General features: G+C 37.4%; 2 protein-coding genes across 2 annotated transcripts; one reads left to right on the forward strand and one right to left on the reverse strand.

Annotated features, from left to right (window-relative positions):
• Nucleotides 1–6,468: 6,468 nt before the first annotated feature.
• On the forward strand, nt 6,469–18,196 carry LOC103704520 (guanylate-binding protein 4-like). The gene is made up of 17 exons (XM_008787850.3): nt 6,469–6,847; nt 8,253–8,355; nt 10,140–10,209; nt 10,312–10,350; nt 10,485–10,602; nt 10,697–10,754; nt 10,888–10,952; nt 11,056–11,062; nt 11,145–11,205; nt 13,775–13,834; nt 13,934–13,953; nt 14,020–14,085; nt 15,478–15,645; nt 15,818–16,075; nt 16,430–16,642; nt 17,242–17,513; nt 17,673–18,196. The coding sequence occupies exons 1-17, from the start codon at nt 6,756–6,758 to the stop codon at nt 17,812–17,814; spliced, it is 1,812 nt and encodes a 603-aa protein (XP_008786072.2). The 5' UTR covers nt 6,469–6,755; the 3' UTR covers nt 17,815–18,196.
• A 1,403-nt stretch (nt 18,197–19,599) lies between these two features.
• Nucleotides 19,600–20,694, reverse strand: LOC103704521 (chitinase 2-like). Its single transcript, XM_008787851.4, has one exon. The coding sequence runs from the start codon at nt 20,650–20,652 to the stop codon at nt 19,747–19,749; it is 906 nt and encodes a 301-aa protein (XP_008786073.2). The 5' UTR covers nt 20,653–20,694; the 3' UTR covers nt 19,600–19,746.
• Nucleotides 20,695–22,169: the final 1,475 nt, after the last annotated feature.

Below are 22,169 nucleotides of genomic sequence, written 5' to 3' on the forward strand. Positions count from 1 at the left end.
TATGTTCTGTTATCATGATCATTTGATTAATCTTTATTTTTACTATATACACACATAATACGTATTTATAATTGTCGCGACAATTATATTCTAATTTTAAAGAATACAATAAGAAGCTAGATAAATGGCCCTTTTACATGTTCTAATGATCGTTAACCTTTCAGATTCAAGGTATTTTGTTCTACAATTTGCACTGCAGAATGCTGTACAATATTTGACGACCGTCATCTGAAGATAAACAATTATATAAGGCACCATTTAATTTTCGACTTTCTACCATAGAAGCCATGATAACAAAAGTTTTTTTCCCATAAGTGATTCTTCAATATCCCTCCTAATAATGACAACCGTGATGATGCCAATTTACCAGTATTGATGCTTAGCTTTTCAGAAGGCAACTTCCCACCAACTCCTCTCCCCCACCTTCTGAAGCAATCATTCCCCTGGACACTTGTGGGGGGAGCAAACTACCCCCACAGCTCCATCCTTCCTTTCTTAACCCCAGTTCTCTTAATTTTTTCCAAGAAATAGAGAAAAAGAAATGATACTAATATAACATTCAAAGTCTATACAAAAAAAAATCGTAGGAGCTTCGGAATTGGCATCAAGTAAGCTACAGTATCGAGGAGCAGCTTTAAGACTGTGCGTCGGTCGTGTAATTTTTTTGTGGGAAAATTTTGTATTATCAAAACATTTCTTTGAAAGAGAAAGTAATAAATTTCATGATGGTAAAAAAAGAAAAAGAGTAGAGCTCCTATGAAGGAGGCACATCTGTCCTTGCTTTATTCCCTTTTTTTTTCTTGTTCTCTAGAACTCAACGCTCCATGATTCCCTCTCACGGTGTACTGCAGTAAAGAAAAAGGTAAGAAAAGCGTCTTAAACCCCCCCCCCCCCCCCCCCCCCCCCCTCTTCTCGTTTCCTAAAATTCCCACTGCATACAAATGACTCTGTCGTGGTCCCCTGCTCCCCCCTCTACCTTAGGTTCGAAATCGAATGGGGTGCAAAACAAGTTGATCGCTGCCAAGCTGAACAAAGAGGATTGAGATTGTATCTTCGGCATAAATAAAGGATTCATTTTTCTTTGCACGAATCCAGCGTTGGATCATCCAATAGATAGATCTTAAATCACTTCAAATTTTTATCATTCATCTACCTGCACAAATCTCAAATATCTAATGGTGAATTCATATAAAGGAGGAAGAACACCTCCGATCCATGCAACAAATGTCCAAGCATCGCTTGTTTTCTAATTTGAACAAGCTCGAACAAGCACAAATGAAGCCCAAGAGTCAAACCATTTTGTGAGCCTAGAGTATCGGGGCATTTTTTAATTGAACGAGCTCTATCGGTCTATTATTGAACCAAGCAACTTGGTTGATTTGCAGCCTCAATTTCATGTGTTATTAGAACTTGGGGGCTGAATATTTTTAAATTAAAGCATAATCTATTTTACTGTTTAAAAAATAGTGCTTACATTATCTCCAATATTATAAGTTTTTGTATATATTTTGCGGCCTTGCATATTTCATTAGATCATGCTCCATAAGATATGGAGCTATGTCACATGCCTAACTTGTATGGCGGGTTTGGTTGGGTTGGGCTACGATACAGGTGTGATCAAGGTATACCATATCACAGACCCATATGAAGTTAATTACAGGCTGATTGTGATATCTATGATTAGATCTGATTGCATTTTAACTTTTGGCACGGTGAGCACGCTATGGCTTGAACAAAAGGAGCATGTGAGAATTTTTGCAGACAGGGTTTTAACCCCACATCAATTATGCACCGGAAAAATATATTGTATATTTGCATCTGTTGTCTGGGAATTCATCTAGAAGAACCAACAACCAAAAAAAAAGAAGCTGAGATGGTTCATGACATGAGCTTCATGGTATGGACCATTCTTGTGCTAGTCTTGTTTGCTGCCTATGTGCAGGCCCATGCTCGGACCATGACTTAGAAATGGGCTTTTAAGCTTCATAAATGGGCCGCAGTTTCTTAGCTTGTTTGATGTATCGGGAGGTCCCTTCAAAATCCACAATATGTTATTCCGAGTTCACAAGATAATTCTTTGTGGTTAAAGTTTGGTAAATTTAATTGGATCACAACATGTAATCCGCATTCAGCAAAGCCAAAATGGAAAACAGCTAACTCTGGCCATATACAGTGCTGCACCGACCAACGCCTGTATCCTCCATCTAAAGCCACCTACTTCACTCCTGAGGCAACTGACATTTTTCTTTTCTTTTTTTTTTTGATGAGATGGACAGGTCATAGATATATGGTATGAATACATCCAGCAACATCAAAAAATAAAACATGCAGAGCGGTAGCAGGTTGGTTAACGCATCGATCTACCAAACCTCACCAGAATGTTGTGCAACATTAGTTCACCGCCCTATTAGCTTCCCTATAAATATGTATCGCCAACAGAGAGGCACACTCTCTCGAGCTCCTCAGAATATCATACAAGAGCGGCTGGGCGATTGTTGTCCCCACTTGATCCTGGATCCACTCACTAATCATGGCTGAGTCATCTTCGACAGTAGTAAAGTCTGTCCTTATGACCTGCCTCGCAAAAGTGATACTAACTTAGGCCGCTCTCAGCTTCGCCCTAGGCATTGAGATATCAAAGACTAAAATTCCGCTAGCACCCACCGGTCTAAAATCCGAGCCTCGGATGACAAAACCAGCTTCCCTCTATTGCGGCCATCCATCATATTGTCATCAAAATTGGCCTTGAGAAAACTCAGATTAGAGGCTCCCAAATAATGAAAAACTATCCGGATCGCTGCAGGAGCAAGGCAACTGGCGTTTTTTATAAAGCACATCTTTGAAGTTTTATGACTTACCAGTTTTCAGCAAAATAGCTTCTATGGAAACGACCAGACAACTATCTTGACCTGCAGAAAGATAACAGCAATAGAGCAAGAGAAATAAAACTACTCTAGTTTAACATGACAACTGCAAGGATGCTTTCTTCAGAGACTGATTTGTCTGAAGACTATGAACATTCTGGATGGAACAATAAAGTGTACACTCTCCACCATTCTTATAAAAGAGGAAGAGGAAGAGGAAAAAAAGCACAGTGCCATTTCTAGACAGAGTAAGGCATGGCCTAAAAAGGCTTATAATACACTGGGAACAAAATTATGCCCCTAAAAATGCTCTAAGACAGGAATAAATGACAGATTAAAATCCAGACTGAGCTCCAAGATCCATATGCAGAACTTCTACTTTCAAACTAGAGCTCGCTTTCCAGATTTGAAAAATAGAGTAACAACTGACATATTACATTTCCATACAAGAACAAAGATCTCTTAAGAGCTCACTTTCCAGTGCATCATTGTTTTCGGCACATTGGTCCAAAGAAAACAGAGTAGCAAATCCTCCAACTCAAAATAAGACAAAACACAACAGACACAATCTCAGATCTGAAATACATATTTATCCAAAGGTATTGAAAATAATTTTTAAAAAATCAAGAATTATCGCTGGTCAGAGATAAAGATGCTTAACTGAAGCAAATTTTCTAGAAAGAAAAAGATAAGACTCAATTATATAACTCATTGTAGATTTCTTATTGTTCTAAGAAACACCAGAGTCCCCAGTTCAGTTCCCCTATGGTGATACTTGTGACCTGCAACTCATCGAATGACCTTAAACCCTGAGAAACTCTTCCTGCTGGACAATATATACTTCCTGGAAAACACTCATTACATTTCAAATCCTGCCCCTTGATTTCAAAATTCTGTTAAATGATAGAAAACTCTGATCACATAATATGGAGATAAAAACATGGCTAGCATGGGGAACTCACAAGATATAATGAGTGATTTTTTAATGAAAATGAAGTTAGAACATTGCTCTGTCACCCGTTTCCTATGAATGGGCATTCGATTTGTATCTTGAAACTCTTCATAAAATAAATTCTATCTTGAGCCATATGAAACAAGTGTATTAAAATATTATAGCTTAACTTTGCTGCCTTAAATTTATATAGGATTTTTATACGCATGCATGTGTATGGATGCATAAATGTAACGCTAATTTCTTGTTTTGGAGACTCAAACAAGGAATATCATGGTTTATCTCCTATTTAGGTTATTGCAATCTGAAAAATATGGATCAAACCAAAATTAGCCATCAGAAATGAAGAAGAAAAAAGATTAGCAAAACTAGCACCCAACAATTGACCTAAATAAAAACCTGAAATTGTAATCTACAAGGGAAAGAAAAAGCCTTTCCATAGTTCCCTAAACTAATAGTTTGCAGTTTTGGATGGACATGGTAATGGTTTTGCCTATAATGCATCTTGAAGAATTAAACGAGGAAAAGATGAAAAAAGAGAAGAGCTGGGCAGGGTTAAGTTATTAGTCCTCACAAAAATATATCATCTATTTCGTCGCATGAAAGCACACTAATGAAATAGTAGAGTCAAGAATATGTAAGGGAAGCAAATGCACCAATTATTTGCTAGGAATAATTATTACATCCATATTTGTAAAATTATACGTTTACCAATTTATGCTGTTAAAATTTTAAACTTATCCACCATCAATTAATTATTACAAAGTTAACTTATTATTGTTTATAATTTTGCTTGCACCATGATATGTAGACATCACTCCATATGAGCATTTGAACAAGCTTTAAAGAAGATAAATACAAAAGGCAAAAGGTTTGTAGAGATATGCCACACCATACCAAGTCGGACGGTATGGAGCGTAACATACCATACTAGTTCGGTACTGATATATGATAAGAGAGGCATACTGATACTTGGTACGCCGAACTGTCCTCCATATCGGACGTACTGATATAGTAACAGGATCATACCAGACGGAGCCTAGTACCAAGATAACGTACCTTAGTTTGCAGCATTAGCAAAACTGCAGTCCTCATCTTATTTAATAGACTTGGTGGGTTACAAGCAACACGACGACAAACTAAAACTCGTTAGGAGTAGGACAATATCAACTGAAAATCTAGCAATAGTTGAACCTAACTCAAGAAAGAAATGCTGACGAGCAATACTTGAACCTGGAATCTACAAAGATAATCAAACAGAATTGAACACCACAAACCTTTTGACGCTGTCAATCCTTGCAGATTCAAGCATGTTAAAACTGATCATAGTGTTATTGTACATAATCAAAGAATGATTGGACTGCATGAACCCCATCCCTCCAATATCAGCAGCAAGGATTATAATCCTAATAAAATCACTCCATGTAACTGCATATTATTTGCAATTTCATCCTTTCACTACAAAAACTAAGTTGCATCAGCTCTCAAGAAAATAAATTGAAACTACCAAATCCATAATCAAACATGCATCCATCGGGCCTCCGAATCAACCAAACACCGGAGAAACTATATCTCTGAAAGCATTTGCAAAAATCATAAATATACGATCAAACGTGAAATGTCTTTTCTTTTGTCTACCTTCTTTTAAAATGGGATGGTGGTGGTGGTGGTGGTGGATGGTAAGAACAAAAAAATTATTGAGAATGCTTGACATTAAATATGTCTTAACATATTCTCATAAATAAAAATTAAGACACATAAAAGAAGATGTCAACTAGCACAATTGGTAAAGTTATTAAATATTAATACTAATAATCTAGATTTGGATCATGTCCTCATCAAACATCTAACTAGGTTTCTTGCATCATAGTTCTCAAAAACTAGGAAGTTAACAAGAATTTTTCCAAACAAAAAATGTAAATATACATGTAACTCCCCTCTAGTAATAAATTCTACTCCATAGGATACTTTAATTGAACCATTAATAAAGGATTCAATTTCCATGCAAGCGAAAGGATCTGAGTAGACATCTCCTAAAGAAGAACAAAAACCCTAATGATCGAAAGGAACATTTAAGATGCTTTATAATTTGCGATGTACCCTCTTTTTAGGAGGGTCAACCAAAAGTAGCATCAATTATTCAATTCTACTATGATGCATCTCTCCGTAAACATCTGGCTAATTAGATATCGAACAATTCCTCATATGTAAAGGCCGTTTTTTTTCTTTATATGGATCTTCAAGAAATATACCCATTTTGGTTTAGATCATTCTCTTCCTCTCTTCATCCGATAGAAGCAATAACTAAAAATAGAAGTGCATCTATTATCTAATATTTTTTTGGGGAGAGTCTCTAATATACTTTACTAAAAAGAACCTCATTAATATATCAATATGTTTCATCTTCCTCCTCTCATGGATTCCTAATATTTTACTCAAGCTCATAATATTTTCATCATTTTGCTTTCCTTCAAATTTCTTATACCTTTTGTTTCCAGTTTTTAAGTTTTCACTCCATATATTTCTTCCAACATCTGTTTTGCAATTTCCAAAAGCACGTTTTTTAAATCCTATCATCATAAAATTCCCGAATCTTAGGGCATGGGCACCCAGCTTTCCTACCGTTAACTCCGTCCGCTGTATATTTCTAATGCGGAAAGGTCTCGAGGTCCTCGACTCTCCCTCCTCTTTCTGTCTCTCGCCCCCTATCGACGAGAGTCCGCACTCCTCGCCCCTTCTTCGAAGAAACCCCAAGATCCCTTCTCCCTCCCACGAGAACTAGGGTTTCCCGATTCCTAGCTTGTCCTATGGTTCGATTTCTTCGCCGGGAGATCTCTTTACCCGTGCCTCTCCAAGAAAGCGGCTTTCTCGGGCTCGCCGTTGCCCCATGTCCTCCGCCCTAGCTCGGAGCGTCGCGGCTTGGTTGCATCTGTTCTGAGATGGGAGTCTCGCGCTGGGTTCTGTCGATCTGGGTGATCTTTTGTTGCTTCTTGGCATGTGGGTCTTCTGAACCGGAGGATTTCCGGCTGGCGTAAGTGCGACTTTCTTGAAATTTGCGTTGGAATTCATTAGTTTTACTAGCCGTTCTTGTTGGAATTCACGGTTTACTTTTCTTGCGATATTGTTGGCTGGAAAGATTAGTTTTTGCTGTCAGAGAATTAGTTCATTTGGCTTAATTTATATATATATTTTTTGTTTTATGTTTATGTTCTAACATCTTTTCTTGTATGCTGAAGTGAGTGCGGATATGATCTAAATCTGTTAGTTTTCGTCCTACTTGACTGTGAATTTAGATTTGTGCAAATTTGGATTCATCTTTTCCTAGGTGTTGTTTTTTTGGTTTCTTTTTCATTTGGAAATTAGTCAAAATACAAAAGGATTAGACAATTGAATGCGCTATTTAATTTGGTGGAAGCAGAATATTGTACTCATTACTTGGAGAGTTATAGAATTAAAGTTCATAACATTGAACGCCCGGTGTTTCTTGCTTTTGGATTGATGGTCATTGACTAGAGTGATTTGTGATATGAAGATATTGTGCAGAAGACTGCTACATATATTTACTAGATAGCCATGGATCTTAAAAAGCATTCCCTTGGAAGTTTCTAAGGATTTGGAAGTGGTCCCATGTCTGGACTGCATCTTCACTTTTGAAACTCATAAAGTCCAAAAGAAATGTAAAGATAATCCAAATTTCAAATTTGTCACTGTTTGAAATTTGAATATTTCTTCACCCTCAAGACAAGCTGTGATTAATGAAAAGTAATATGCACTGCATCTCTAAAAAATGATTCACAACAATATTATCTTCTTTCCATGCATTGTGCTATCTCTGCAAATGAGAACCAAATTCTGTGCCATGATTTTCCATTGTGTGACCAATGTTGAATCATCTATTGGACTAACCAATTTGTCCTTTAATGCTGACAGACCAAGCCCACTTGGAAAAACAAGTCTCTTTGCATCAACTAACTCCTCAATAAGCTCAATGCTTTTGCCAACAAGCAAAATTGCACAGATGATACACCTTTTTGCACCATTGTGCCCATTGGTAACCTAGGACTTAGTCACTAAATTTTCAGATTCCAAGCAGCTCTGAGACACCTGTCTTGATATGCTTGTGCTTTTAAGAGAATATGGCACACTCTGACTGGGACTTGCATATTTCAGAAATACTTCTGCACAGTGTTTTCTGCATGCATTGTCTGCTAACATTTCTAGAAACCTGCATATCCCTGAACTATGTGATTGATTAATTTTTTGTTGTTGTCACTTATGTCAATTCATTTGTAAGGAACAAAATTTGATATTACACCTTGCTACCACATTGCTGATAAGTGTTGCTGCTGCACTTTGAAGTCAAGAACTCTTTTGGTTAAATGCTGGACTAGAACTACTTTTTGTGGCCAATGTGTATTGACTACGAGCTTTTATAGATTTCCAATTTTGGAGCCAGATCCTGATCATACTAAACTCCGTCTTGCAAGAGAGGGATTGGAGGCAATTGAAAGAATTACGACCCCTATAGCCGCCGTTGCTGTAAGTTGTAACTTTAGCTGAAGTTCTCTTGTAATTATATCTTAGAACAGGCTTGCTGTTAGGCATTGGTTTTTAACAACACATTGTTTACAGTACTTAACAATGTGAGAACATTTGAATAATTTTAATAAAAATCTAATAACTTATTGCACTTTTCTCATGTCATTATCTGTTTATCATTTCTTGTAACCTTTCCCCCTGCAAAGATGGGAGAATCCATCATCCATTCAAAATGAGAATGAAAGGAATCATATATTGCAGCTTTATTACTTTTGGCAGATTTCTTGACATTGTAAAAGTCAATCCCAGATATATTGCAGCTTTATGATTATGGTTGCATTTATGGCCTTATTCCAATAGTCTCCATTTGCCAATCAGAGAAAAAAAAAAAACTTAGGAACCAAAAATTCATCATGCTTGGCATTGCATATTAAGTGTTAGATCCATAAGGATGAATTTGCAAGGAAAATGTTCTCTGAATCATCTCTTAAACGTCACTGGTGTCATCAGGTTTCTCTTTTCATGCATTCTGCTTGGGAGGTTAGATTCCCCAGGGTATCAACTGTATTTGTCCCCTAAGTTCCAGTATTTACCGTTTTACCTAGTTAGAGTTGTTTTTTTGTTCACCATTGTGACTTCCACTTGCATGATTATTGACCAACATCAATTGACATGCTTCTGAAATACCCAATTTAGTGGCCAGCAAGAAGATGATGTCAGAAGACAGTCCCCCTTTTGGAGCATTATGGAATTAGAGAGTAGCACATCTGAATTCTTCTACCTATTAATGGTGACTTTATCTTGTTTTCAGAGGAAACTTAGGAAACTTGCAACAGCCGCTGTATTTTGTTTTGAAATTTTATAACCAAGTTCAAGAACAGCCAATATAAGCTGTCTGAGTTCCCAGCCACAATTTCAACCATCACAAGGGCTTGTGTTATGTAAATTTTTTTTATCAATATCAAATTTACTAGGAATTCTCTTCCAATTACATACCGTGACCCGTACTCCTATATCTGCTCCAATGACTATATAAAATATTCTCATCGAGCATAAAATAGTCAACGAGGTTTCAGAATGAACCCAGTAAAACCACATTCCACTTGAACCTATTTAGGTCCTAATAAATTAGGGGCTATTGGGGGACCTGGTGAGGCCCAGTAGACTTCAAACTCAGGTACTTTTTACCACAATGCCTCTTCTTCCAAATTTGACATTTTTACTAAATCACCCATATACCAACTTTACCAGACAACATGGCCATTTATAGGATCATTTTTTGAAGATGGATTTGTGAAGCTGATCGAACTGAGCATGTGTAGCTTAATTCTTATGGTTTCAGGATGTAAATGCCTTGTTTTGCCTTGTCACTAAGATAGCCACCAGTCAGGTTATCCATCTTAACAAGGTGCTGCAATTCTTTAATATTTCTCTTGGAAGTCTTTGTTTCAGCAAGTTGTTTCCTTTACCACTCTTGTTATATTAGCTGGTTCTCCTTACAATAGAATGGGTAATCCCAACTACTGGATGTGCCATAGTTCCATAAGCTATTTGCTGTTTTCAGATTGTAGTTTTTTGTCCTGGAATATTGATGATTTTACTCTAAAGTTATTAGATGGAACATCATTTTTTCTGTTAATGATTTTGGTTCTGCTGTGACATTGTCTTGATGAGTTCCTAATCTTTGCATTTGAATTTGGTATAATTTTGCTTCTTTATGGACCTTTCATTAGTTTTATTATATCAAATATTTTAACATTCACTTGCTGTAATTGCCATCTCAGGTTATTGGTCCGTACCGATCAGGAAAATCCTTTCTTCTCAATCAACTTCTCTCGCTGCAATGTGATGAAGGTGCACTTGCTGTCATTGTACTCTCCCTTTATGAACCTTAAATGACTAGTAAGGATGTTTAATCATTCATCTTTTAACCTGCTAATAGATATTTACATGCAGGTTTTGGTGTTGGACATATGCGTGATACAAAGACAAAAGGTTAAATGATATTTATAATTTTTAATGATTTCCCCATATTTGAAGCTATTTCTTGTAGCATTCATGAATATTGTGTTGTGTTAATTTTTCTTGTTCTCTAACAAGCATAAATTATTTTTTTATTTGTGATGCAGGAATCTGGGTTTGGGGTACCCCGGTTGAATTGGTTATCGATGGAACAAAGGTGTCAGTGCTGTACCTTGATACTGAAGGATTTGAAAGTGTCGGGAAATCGAATGTATATGATGATAGGTGATGCTCTGATATTAGATCTTTGTTGATACTTGTTATGTGAATTTTGTGTAGGTGCATGCGGTTAATCCAATTTGTGTTCTGTTCATTGAAGGATCTTTGCTCTGGCAACAGTTATGAGTTCTGTGCTTATCTACAATCTGGCTGAGACGGTTTGTTCTCTATCTGGCCAAAATTTGTTGGCCTATAGTGGGCATTTTGTAACTTCCAAAATTTTAATTTTAGGTTGAAAGTTAGTTATACTTAACTCTCAGGCTCCTTTTTTGTTGTTGCTTTATGTTTTAGATTCGTGAGGCTGATATATCTCGTCTGTCATTTGCTGTCGAAATTGCAGAAGAATTCTATGGAAGGTCTGTTTGTGTGTTCTTTTCAGAGGCATTTAGTTTCAACTTTTGTTTCATTATTTTGTTCTAACCAGTTTCCTGACTTTGTGCTGCCTTCAAATGCTGATAGGGTTAAGGTAACCTACCAAACTCACTTATTGTTAAGTGTATATTATGTCTAAATAATTATATATTTAAAATGCTTGGTTGTTTGTATAGGGACAGGATGTTGCATTTGAGCCTGCTAAGCTCTTATGGCTTATCCAGCGAGATTTCCTCCGTAAGTTGATGGTTTCTTTTCTATGGAAGTGATTCTTTCTACTAAATTGGTTTCAAATTTGGGTTTGCATATCTTTAAGATGGTCGAATCTGTTATATCTGAGCAAATCATTTTTACTACTTTTAGAGTTTAATCTGATTCAGATCACTATAAAGGGAAGGATCACACATTGAAATAGATTCATTAATGATCTTTTCTGGACTTCCTAGTAGCTAATGCTTATTTGTAAGTCAACCAATCTGTATTGGTTTGACTTCATATGTTCTTTCTTCAATACGATGTGAGATGCTACAGTCCTCATAAAAGACCTTGAGGCAACCAACACCAACTGTCAACCCAACCTTAAAGAAAAAAATGAAAAAAAAGAGTAGAAAAAAGAAACAAGAAAGAGAAGATAAAAATGTCATGGTCCGTGAATTGCTTTGTGAGCTTCCTGTATCAGAAGGCATCCCCCCCTCCCCCTCATATCTAATATTGACATCAAATTTGGTCAAGTCATTGCAAGTTCTGGCTTCATCCTTGGAGGTTTTAGTATCTAACAAAAATAAGTGAGATAGCAACTTAATATGATGGAAATTATCAAAACAATTTTGATTATTCAAGTTTGAACAAAATTCAACTTAGGGGAGTTGGTGACTTTTTCTTCTTTCCTTGATTCTTGCCCATGTTTTATGGTACTCAAAGGCACTTTCTGCCTAGACAAACTTCTCATGATTTACTTTTTTGGTGTTATCAGAGTGTCTTTAAGCCATTCATTTGTTACATAACTTGTTGCCAATACCCTCATCAACTATAGATCTTTTATCTTACTTTTTTTTCTGGTGTTTCAAGCTTGGAAAAATTATTAAAATCTTAAACAATTTTTAGGTCTTCAGAAAATTTGGTATGGGGGGAAAAGTTAAAATAACATTTTAAGGGCATGTCTAGTTTGCATGCGATCTAGGTGTTATAATTGAGAAGCTGATAGAAGTTTACATAGTCAGCAAACTTATATGATTACTGTTGTCTTTAGTCACTTATGTTGAATAGTGAAAAGTATTGAAGAATTGTTAAAAAATATTGGTCATATTTTTGTCAATTAAATACATTTCTTGGGCAGGGTATCCCTTGTATTTTTCAACCTCTTCATAGACACAATATTGGAACTTATCTATGATTCCTTGCTGTTCCAAAGCAATGCCATTATCTACGCATTCTTGCAACTGCACTTGTCAAATTCTATATATCCTTTTTCAGGAGCATGAGAAGTAGACATTTTTTTCTTTCTTGTCAGTTATTATATAAAAAAAATTATAAATAATCTGTAGACCAACAGAGATAGTTCCATCAGTCCTTGAGATACTTTTCTCTCATTGGTTATCACAAAAAACTTAATCGCACCTATCCTTCTCAATAGAGGATGTTGTACAATTTGACCTGCCTCATCCATGATTTTTACTCATTAAAAATTATTACTGAGAGTAATAGGAACTAGAGGACAAACCTGATCACAATACTCATCTTTTCACATGGGGAAACAAAGTGGCTGGGTTATTCTTTGTTCATTCCTTGTACATCATTCTTCAATCATGAAAACAACATTAGTTTTGCAGCAGTCCTCATGAAATGGTGTAGAAGCTCATAATTTGACTAGCATATATATTGCTCCATGTACCCTGAAACCAATGGCACCACTTGTATGATCAAAAGGAGGTGAACCAGCTGATTAGTAGCAGCCTTCATCAAAGGAATTTATACAATCTTAGACATACTCACGCAATTTAGAGATTAAAGATCTCCAAAATCAGAAAAAGGTAACGGATATATGATCCTTTTAAAGGACAAGAATATATTGATTATGAACTGCTGCGCCTGATAAAGCTTTTAAATGTAAAGAAGGGAAAAATCATATAGAGAACAAAAAATGCATAGAATAGAGATCAGATGGAGGATGAATAATACACTAGAGAGAGAAAAGCAATGAAAGGGAATGGGGGAGGGTGTGAAGAGGGTATTTTAGGCTGACAAACAAAATAAACAGTCCGTGCGTTGTCTGGTCTCCTTTATTTGGAAGGGAAACAACTAATGAAGGCCATACAAAACTTAATACTCTGCATTAATGGTCTGTCAGTGTATCTACATATTCAACCACCTAGCTGTATAACATGGGTTAAATTGTGTTGTATAATTTTTAGCAAGCTCCATAACTTTAACCAACCAGCAGACAAAATCTATTTATCTCTTTTCTTAAAATTGTTGATAAGCAAGATGATTTGCTTTCAAAATCTTATTACACACATAACATTTGTCTGGATATGTTTGAAAACTTGACTTATTTAAATATCATTTTGAAGCCATCCAATGATAAGTACATGGTAGAAATATGGTTGCTATATGTAACTTTCAGAAAATAAAGCCTCCTATTAAATGAAGTTCTTTCTGGTTTAATTTTGAGATGTTTTTACCCTCTGTTCCTTATTGCTTGAATTGCTCTGTTGCTCTTTTTAATTTTGTTTCAATGCAATGGCATGTACCTTGTATTGTTAAAGCTGTGCAACTCACTCAGCAAATTCTGTTTTTGATGATACAGAAGGGAAATCTGTTCAAGAAATGGTGAATGAAGCTCTTCAACGCGTCCCTAATAGTAATGGTTAGTTTTAGCTATCTGCTGCTTTGTGATCATTTTATTTCTGTGGATATATTACGAAATCATATCAATTGTTGATTTTAATTTTTTTTGTAATTGCAGGAGACAAAAACATTGATCAGGTATCCTATTATGTTGTTGACTGTACAGTATTCAGATCTTATATTTCATTTTTTTTGTTAACTTAGGTAAATCAAATTCGAGAGTCCCTGGCGATTATGGGTAATAATAATACAGCCTTTAGCTTACCACAGGTATGTTTTTCTTATTTCGATTTTTCTAATGCTGTGTTCAGTGTCGGTACTTATGTATTTTTAAGATTCATAAATTTCCAGAAAAGCCTTTTTTTAGTTTGCCAGTATGATGCAGGTATTTATTGTTTAAAAAGTTTCGAAATTCATAAAGATTGGTTATACTTTATACTATGTGTAAAAAAAATGACATACTTCAGTTATTTGATGATGCTGTAAATCCTTGTTCTTTTTGGACTTCCCTCATAACCAGCTTCTTTTGATATTCTGATTATTGTTGTATATTTTCAAGCTGATATATCTTCATTTTAGAATCGATGGGCACACCATGTTGGTTGTTGAAATTATGCCTGGAAAATTTTGATATATGACTACTAAGAATCTTGCAAATTTTCAATCAATTCTGACATGTAATGTACATGCCCTATGAGACTGCTGCTACATTGGATAGTAGTCTACATTAGCCCCCAACAAAGATAACAAGGATAACCTTCTAATATCTAAATTCCCCACTAACAAAGAGTTTTTTTGCACGAGGGTTCTTTGTTTGTAATGTATAAACAAGTTGTCAACATTGTTAAGGGGGTTTTGCTATGGTCTCCAAGAAAATCTGTACAATATTTTCATCTGTCCATCCCAAGATAAACAGCCAAGATAGTCCATACAATGACAGGTGGTAGCTGGTTTTATGTCTAGCATACAGTGGCAAGCAAGGTAGGCCGAACTGGACCGAACTGCCCGGTTCGGCCCGTACCGAGCCGACTTGGTGGAAAACCAAGCCGATTCGCCTATTGGAATCAGTTCCAGCCCTGAACCGGCCGGAACGGGTTCCGAACCGATCGGAATCAATCGAAAAAGGTCCAAACCGGATCAAACTGGCCGGTTCTGTTTGAACTCAATGCGAACCGTTTGGTTGGCACCGAGGCCCCCTTCCCCTCTGCTTCTTTTGTTAAAAAAAAGTGTTGGGCCTTTCCAACAGTTTTGGTGAAAAATGATACTCAAAGCCAAGGAAAAGTAGCTCATGGATGCACCTCGCTGAACATCCATCCACACGAACACCCCCACCACCACCCCCCCCCCCCCCCCCCCCCCCCCCCCCCCCCCCCCGCACCCTCCCCAATAAAATAATTTTTAAAAAAGAATAAAAACATGTAAACATGTGATAAGACACATTGTCAACTGTGGTTTCTGAGCTGTGGAACCAAACCCCTAGTACATGATCCAGGATTAGTACATAACTGGAAATATGTGTGTATCATGAAATGCATATGGATGTTATGTGTTACATAAGTTGGTGTTAATTGATATTCTGTCATGTTGATTCACGTTGATATCCCATGGCACTCGTGCCATGTCTCAAAATTCTTATAACTAAGTGGTTAAAATTTCTGGCAGCCTCATCTTCAAAGAACGAAGCTTTGTGAATTGAAGGACGGTGAACTTGACCCAATATATGTAAAGAAGAGGGAGCAGTTGAAACAACTTGTCACATCCATTATACGTCCAAAAATTGTGCAGGGTAAACCTCTGAGTGGAAAAGAGTTCGTGTCTTTTCTAGAACAGGTATTGTTTTCTTGAAACTTGTGCTTATTACTAAATCTCCTGTTTATATAACAATTATGATTAAATATGTATAATCATAAACTTCCATAACAGCAAAATATAGGCTCAAACTAAAATATAGCTTAAAATTGTTTTCCGTCTTATTCTGTAATTGCTTATGTGGTCATTTCAGATTCTTGAAGCCTTGAACAAGGGAGAAATTCCATCAACAGGTTCTCTTGTTGAGGTTTTTAATAAGGCGATTCTTGAACGGTGCTTGAAGCTGTACGGTCAACGGATGGAGAGGTTTGGTTTACCAGTGCCAGAGGGTAAATTACAGCAGGCTCATGATGAGTCAGAAAAGGAAGCAAGAAAACTCTTCGACCAACAGCATTTTGGTCGCCATTATGCTAAACAATCTGTCCTAAAACTTGAAGATGAGATAGAGAAGGTGCACTTGGGTACTTTCGGTCAAGCATAGTATGGTTTGGCAGATTTATGCATGAGACAAATCAGTAATTTCATTTTCTGCATAAGTCTAGGATAGCGCATAGAGGTCACTTTTCTTCTATATTTTTGGGAAGCTTCATACTTGCATATTTGACAGCTTGATGTATCTTTAGTATTAATTTGCGAATATAAATTGCTCTATATCTAAATCTGCAAACTTTTAGATGTATGTTGAACTATTTGATATTGGGTCTCAGTGTCTTTATTTCTGCTTTATTTGAACCATATGCTTGCATTTGTTTACATTTGTTACTATATTCATGAAAGCTTGTTCTTGTTGTAATCTCACATGCAGGTTTATCGAAATTTCCTTATGGCAAATGAATATCAGTCATCAAAATTGTGTGAGGCCTTGTACACAAAGTGCGAGGATCTGATGGATGAGCTTCAGGTCTTGAGACTTCCTTCTATGGCAAAATTTAATGCTGGTTTTCTTCAGTGCAATCGAAGTTTTGAAAAAAACTGTGTTGGGCCTTCAAAGGAAACTTATGAGAAGAGGATTGTGAAGGTTGGATTTCCCTCTCCCGATTTCCTATGTTCACGCCATCTCGTCATTTTTCCTATAAACAACTGTTAAACAAGCAGAAGGGAAATATGGTTTGTACCAATGACATGCATCAAGGCGATGCGAGAGAACTCAAGGGCAACTGTTCTTTGTATCAAAAGAAAAGGGGGAAACTATTCTCAAGGTTTAGAAAGCATATAGAGGAACTTATCTATCAGATATTTAATGGAAATTGAAAAATTAAACCAGAATAAGAATTTATAAGGTCAATTAGATATCTTTTTTTTTTTTTCCCAACAAAAAATTCATATGGTCTTATCTTCTTGGCCTTAAAAAGTGCACAAACTGCATGAAATGAGATGTTCAAATACACCAGAACAGTCTTTTTCATGCCATGTGGCTTCTGATTTTGATGAATTGTGTTGAGATATAATTTAAGATGTCAAGCTCAATGCATTAATGAAAATGTTTGAGACAAGATCAGTATTTCCTGTCCAGTGCCTGAGTTGCATCCTACTGCTTATGCATGTCCTTGATGCTTTGTGTCTTATAGTATCCATTGCATGGGTTACATCTAATTGTGAAATTATGCATGTTTTCAGATGCTTGGGAGGTCCCGCTCTCTTTTCATCAAGGATTATAATAACAGACTTTTCAATTGGTTGGTGGCTTTCTCCCTCGTTCTGGTTGTAGTGGGTCGGTTTGTCATCAAGTTCATTTTGCTAGAGATTGGTGCATGGATGATGTTTATTTTCTTGGAGACATATACGAGGATATTCTGGTCGCCAGAATCGTTGTACTATAATCCTGTTTGGCATTTTATTGTGGCTACTTGGGAAGCTATAGTTTATAGCCCTCTTCTTGATCTGGATAGGTAGGAATTCTTCTCCTTAAGTCTTCTTTTATTCGAATTTAGTTTACGCACAGAAATGTGCATCATAATGTTTTTTTATTTTACTGAGCTAAGCTTCCCATGATTTAATTAAGTGCATTTACGTTTCAACCTTCTCTTATGTGGTCTTGACTGGTGTAGATGGGCAATTCCCATTGGAATTCTGCTAATTATTCTGCTTCTATACTGGCGGTGTTGCGAGAGGAGACATGGTGCTCGTTCCATATTACCGCTGTATAATAACCCTCGTAAAGGTGGCCGCAATCGCCCGAGATCAGACTGAAGACAAAGCCTGAAGGAAGTTTGCATCATTCAGCTTCCGTGCCCAGGAGATCTGCTGTATGACGATCATCCATATCGTTGGATGGGCCTTATTCTTTGGCCTGCCAATCGGTTCAGATCATTCAGCTATTATGATAAAGAGATGAAAGGATCAAGCAATTGGACGAATAGCTGCAAGCATTTATTATGTTTTTTTATCTGAAATATGCATATTTCTATACAGATGTCTTGTATACTTCATATTCTTTGTTACAATTCAACTTTTCGGAACTGTCAATATTTTTATCAATATTACAGCAGTCTGTGTTTTATGTTCTCTATTCATCAAATATCTCAAATTTGCTGCGAGGTCTTTAAGGCTTGCGCGGGCAGCTTTTTGTTTATTGCTCTCAAAGATCACATATGTTTGTCTGGACATCAATGCAAAGGATGGGTGCTTGCTATTTAGTTGACGGCTGATATCAAAATAAGAGAGGCTCGAACCAGAAAAAAAATGTTAGCTATGGCTTCTCATACTTGCTCTTCGTATATGCTCTACTAGGTCTGAAACCCACCATGCATTCTTTGTCATGCAGCCTAGGCTCAGAATATGCTCTGTCAAAGAACTTAGCAGAACAATGTGCCAGAATTTTACAGCAGGTTCTTATGGTTCCTTTGGGTAGTCTTAACTCCAAAGTGTCCACATGATGCTAATCTTGATTGCCAACCAGTCGACCAGCAACCTTCTCTTTTATGAAGCTTGTGCTCTCTTATGCCTGTCCTGCGGTAATTCTATCGTCATGTTTAATGTCCAATTTTTTCATGGCAAGTTCTTGAAGCCTATGACATCGCTAATTATAGAAGATAATATGAATTCTAGCCAATGATTTCCATCCGTGTCATGCCTTGGATGGATCGATTCAATATAAACAGCTTGAAGTTGCCTACCAAAGCTGTTATTTTGGTAGTGGAATAATAAAACTTTGGACACAATGGTGCCAAGTTACTAAGCTGTTGAAGTCTTGTGGTATGACTACCAAAGATGGGTTTAAATCAAATCTTTACCAGGATTTGGATGTTGTGTATGGCTAGGGCTATCCCTTGTGTAGTTCATTGGTTATAAGCTTCGTCTAAAATGATAGCGGAAGAAATCTTCAATTATTACATGTTGATTAAAAGAAAAAAAAACGACTTGCATTTCTCCTGACATCTGTAACTCTTTTATCAGATATACCATTCTCATGTTTTAGCCTTGAGAATCATCCAAACATTAAGATCTTACCGACATGAAGAAATATAAGATTTATTATTCGTCAATAGATGCTTGTGGCAAGTACGACGAAGTGTGGCGCTGTCACTCCCTTTAAAATGCTTATCTGTCTAGTCTCTGTGGAAATAATTCTCTAGCTTCCTCTGATCCAGGAAAATATTATATTAGGAGAAGACTTGGTCATTCTTACAATTCAATGAACTTATAAAATCACTTGATCCTAGTATGAATTGTCTTACAAATTATGTTTGATCTTGGATAATTTTGAAAAGGATAGCAAAAAAAGCTGTTCAATTTTTTTTTTCTTTATAGCTTTGTTTGTGTAGTGAGTTGCAACAAGCTGGTCATACGCATTAGGTTATATGCCATTCTCTTATATTCATGTATTGTTTTATAGTTGAATGCTAAGGAATTACTTGTTATCATAGGTGACCCCTCATTAAAGAATTTATCGAACCATACTTTTACAGAAAATATGAACAGAGACCTATAGTGAACCGTTAGAATCAAAGAAGAAAATCTGCGGTAGATCTTAAATTCGAACAAAGATTTTTTTCACGTCAAGATGTTTTATCAGAAAGATTACAGGATTTCTTCATTCACTTCATGTATAACAACATCTTCTGCGAGCACACTAATTCCGAGGCTTCTTTATTGACCATAGCTTAAAAGTCCGAACTCCGGCTAAGATGCCAACAAAGTCTGCGCTTGCTTCTCATAGCGGAAACCATTGCTCTTGGAGTCATCAGCAGACCAAATAAAGATGCCATGAAGCTTCCCCTGGCTCTTGAGAGTTCTGCATGCACGGAAGAACCCGTTTTGTGGCGACAACCCTCCACTTCCACCCGTGGTAAAACTCACCAATACTTTCCCTCCATTATAGTTGGAGCTCTGTTTCGCGAAGTAGCCCAGGAACTGAGATACCGTCGTGCTTGCATCGTAGGCATAGAATTGGAAGTTGACATAGTCGATGAGATGCCCATATTTCCTCCACAGAGCCAGGTAATGGCTCTGGACTTGCGCGCTATCAAAAGGAGCTATCGAAGCGAAGGAGATGACTCCATTGCTCTTTAGCCTCGTCAGCAGCTGCCCGATGCACTCCGCGAAGGTGTTGGGATCAGCCTGGAAGTGCTCGTAGTCGATATCGATACCATCCAGATGGTATTTCTTGATGATTGTGGTGAGCGAATCGACGGCATTAGCGACCCAAGAATCTATAGAAGAAGGCTTGAAGTATGCAGGTTGACCACTGACGCTATCTCCACCAAGGCTGACTGCAACCTTAACATTGCCATGCTCCCGCTTGATGGCAGCCACCTGCGAGGGGGAGAGGTTGGCAGAGTCCCAGAAGACGTTGAACCGACCGTTGGTAGGAGTTGGGGGGTTGGAGGAGGTGGTGTAATCTATGGCGAAGGAGAGGATGAAGTGGAAGTTGACGCCGGGGTTGATGGGGACGTCAGAGAACCGGACGCCTTTGAACTCGGCCCCGATGTATTCGGCGAAAACATTGGAGCCAGCAGCTGATGCTGGTGAGAGAAGGATGAGGAGGGCTTGGAGGAGGAGAAGAAGGAGAAGGTTTGAGGAAGCCATTTGATCTGTTTTGCTTGGTGAGGAATAATGGGTACTCGAGAGTAGCTCCAATTTATAGACTTTGAGTGGGGCCGTGGATGGGTCAAGGATTGGGGCAGGCGAAGTTGGATGCCTTCAAGGACAAAAGAGGTGTTGACCGATCCAACTCTAGCTCTCGGATACCTTCTTCCCTAGTAGCCTTTTATTGAATAGTCTATTCCACAGGATAATGAGGGAAGAGAAGAGGATCAGCAGATGAAGTTAAAACTTAGGACGGCACTGATGAAGCTTTTTGGTTTGTTACAATTATTCTATTGCAGATTGCAGCAGGAGATGTGCTCATTTGTTACATGGCACACATGTAATTGCAAATTAGGTTAGACCAAGAAAGGAGAGAGTTCTAAAGAAGAAAAAAAAAAAAAAACTTAGTCTTGAGAAACCTCGCCCAAGGCCATCCGAGTTTAGGACCCGGGTGGACGAGTTACGGTTAGATCAGGTCTTCATTTTTGTAAAGAAAGTCTCCATTCGGTGCCTAACCGGTCTGCCGCTTGATTGTCTTTCAATTGATCATTAATGTGCATATGCTTGGACATTTAATATTCAACCATGCCATACTAATTTTATATAAGTTGCAATATGATTTTTTCTTATGCCATGCCGCGCAAGAGATTTTTATGTGCATGAAATAGATGCAACATATCATTATGATAAATATAGATGGCCATGCGTGTCTCCCTCTTTCTTTGCACTTTGAGCCACAGCCGCCCTTGTGATGTGGCCGAGCACTCAGGAAAGCAAGCTGGCCACAGTTGCCTATGTGACGGATCACTCAGGAAAGCAATTTGGCCGTCCAAATAAGAAGACTTCACCACAAAACATTGCAAATGGGCTAAGTTTATATTAATAAGGCAAAAAACTGATACTCAAAAAATATTGAAGGAAAAAAAAAACAGCTCTTGGTTGATTTCCACCCTTGTAATTTTCTTTTTCTTTTATTAAATGAAGTAGTATGAGATGACAGTGTTCCAATCACGAACATCGAATTCAGAAGCTGAACGCACGAGCAAATGAAAGCTTCCAGAGAATTTTTTTCACGATTTCAACTCTCCTAAACCAATCAATTCCAAATTAAGCCGACGAACTGGAACATAAAAGGTCAACTATTTGACCTTTCAGCTATCTAAACTTTTTCTCCCATATCATTTCTTGGTCTCCTAGGATTCCACATTCGCTGCGCTGCCTTTTCACGGGTCAGAGTTGACCCAACCTAAGCTGTGTCCAGCTGGAAAAATCTTTCGGCCGGAGCAAACTTTCTAGAAAATATCACCATGCCTTGATCGAGCCTTGAGCCTTAGCTAGTCAAAATTCAGCAGCTTTATTGGATAAGATGTGTCCAAGCCATTGATCGAACAGGATTTTCCCGGCCATGTACATAGCGTTCTTCTTGCTCATTTAATGTCGGATCCTGGAAATTTGTATCTTAGGGTTGGGTTGAGATTAAACCGATGACTTGGAATAGGAGCATGTTAGAGCCTTCA

This window comes from Phoenix dactylifera, unplaced genomic scaffold (assembly GCF_009389715.1).
Source record: "Phoenix dactylifera cultivar Barhee BC4 unplaced genomic scaffold, palm_55x_up_171113_PBpolish2nd_filt_p 000007F, whole genome shotgun sequence".
Taxonomy (NCBI): domain Eukaryota; kingdom Viridiplantae; phylum Streptophyta; class Magnoliopsida; order Arecales; family Arecaceae; genus Phoenix; species Phoenix dactylifera.

What these genes read in the sequence shown, in the direction of transcription:
- LOC103704520 (XM_008787850.3), top strand. Translation starts at nt 6,756, where the DNA reads ATGGGAGTCTCGCGCTGGGTTCTGTCGATCTGGGTGATCTTTTGTTGC. An exon ending in CCGGAGGATTTCCGGCTGGC is followed by an intron (nt 6,848 to 8,252) that starts GTAAGTGCGACT and finishes GAGCTTTTATAG; the next exon opens with ATTTCCAATTTTGGAGCCAG. An exon ending in TATCCAGCGAGATTTCCTCC is followed by an intron (nt 11,206 to 13,774) that starts GTAAGTTGATGG and finishes TTGATGATACAG; the next exon opens with AAGGGAAATCTGTTCAAGAA.
- LOC103704521 (XM_008787851.4), bottom strand. Translation starts at nt 20,652, where the DNA reads ATGGCTTCCTCAAACCTTCTCCTTCTTCTCCTCCTCCAAGCCCTCCTC.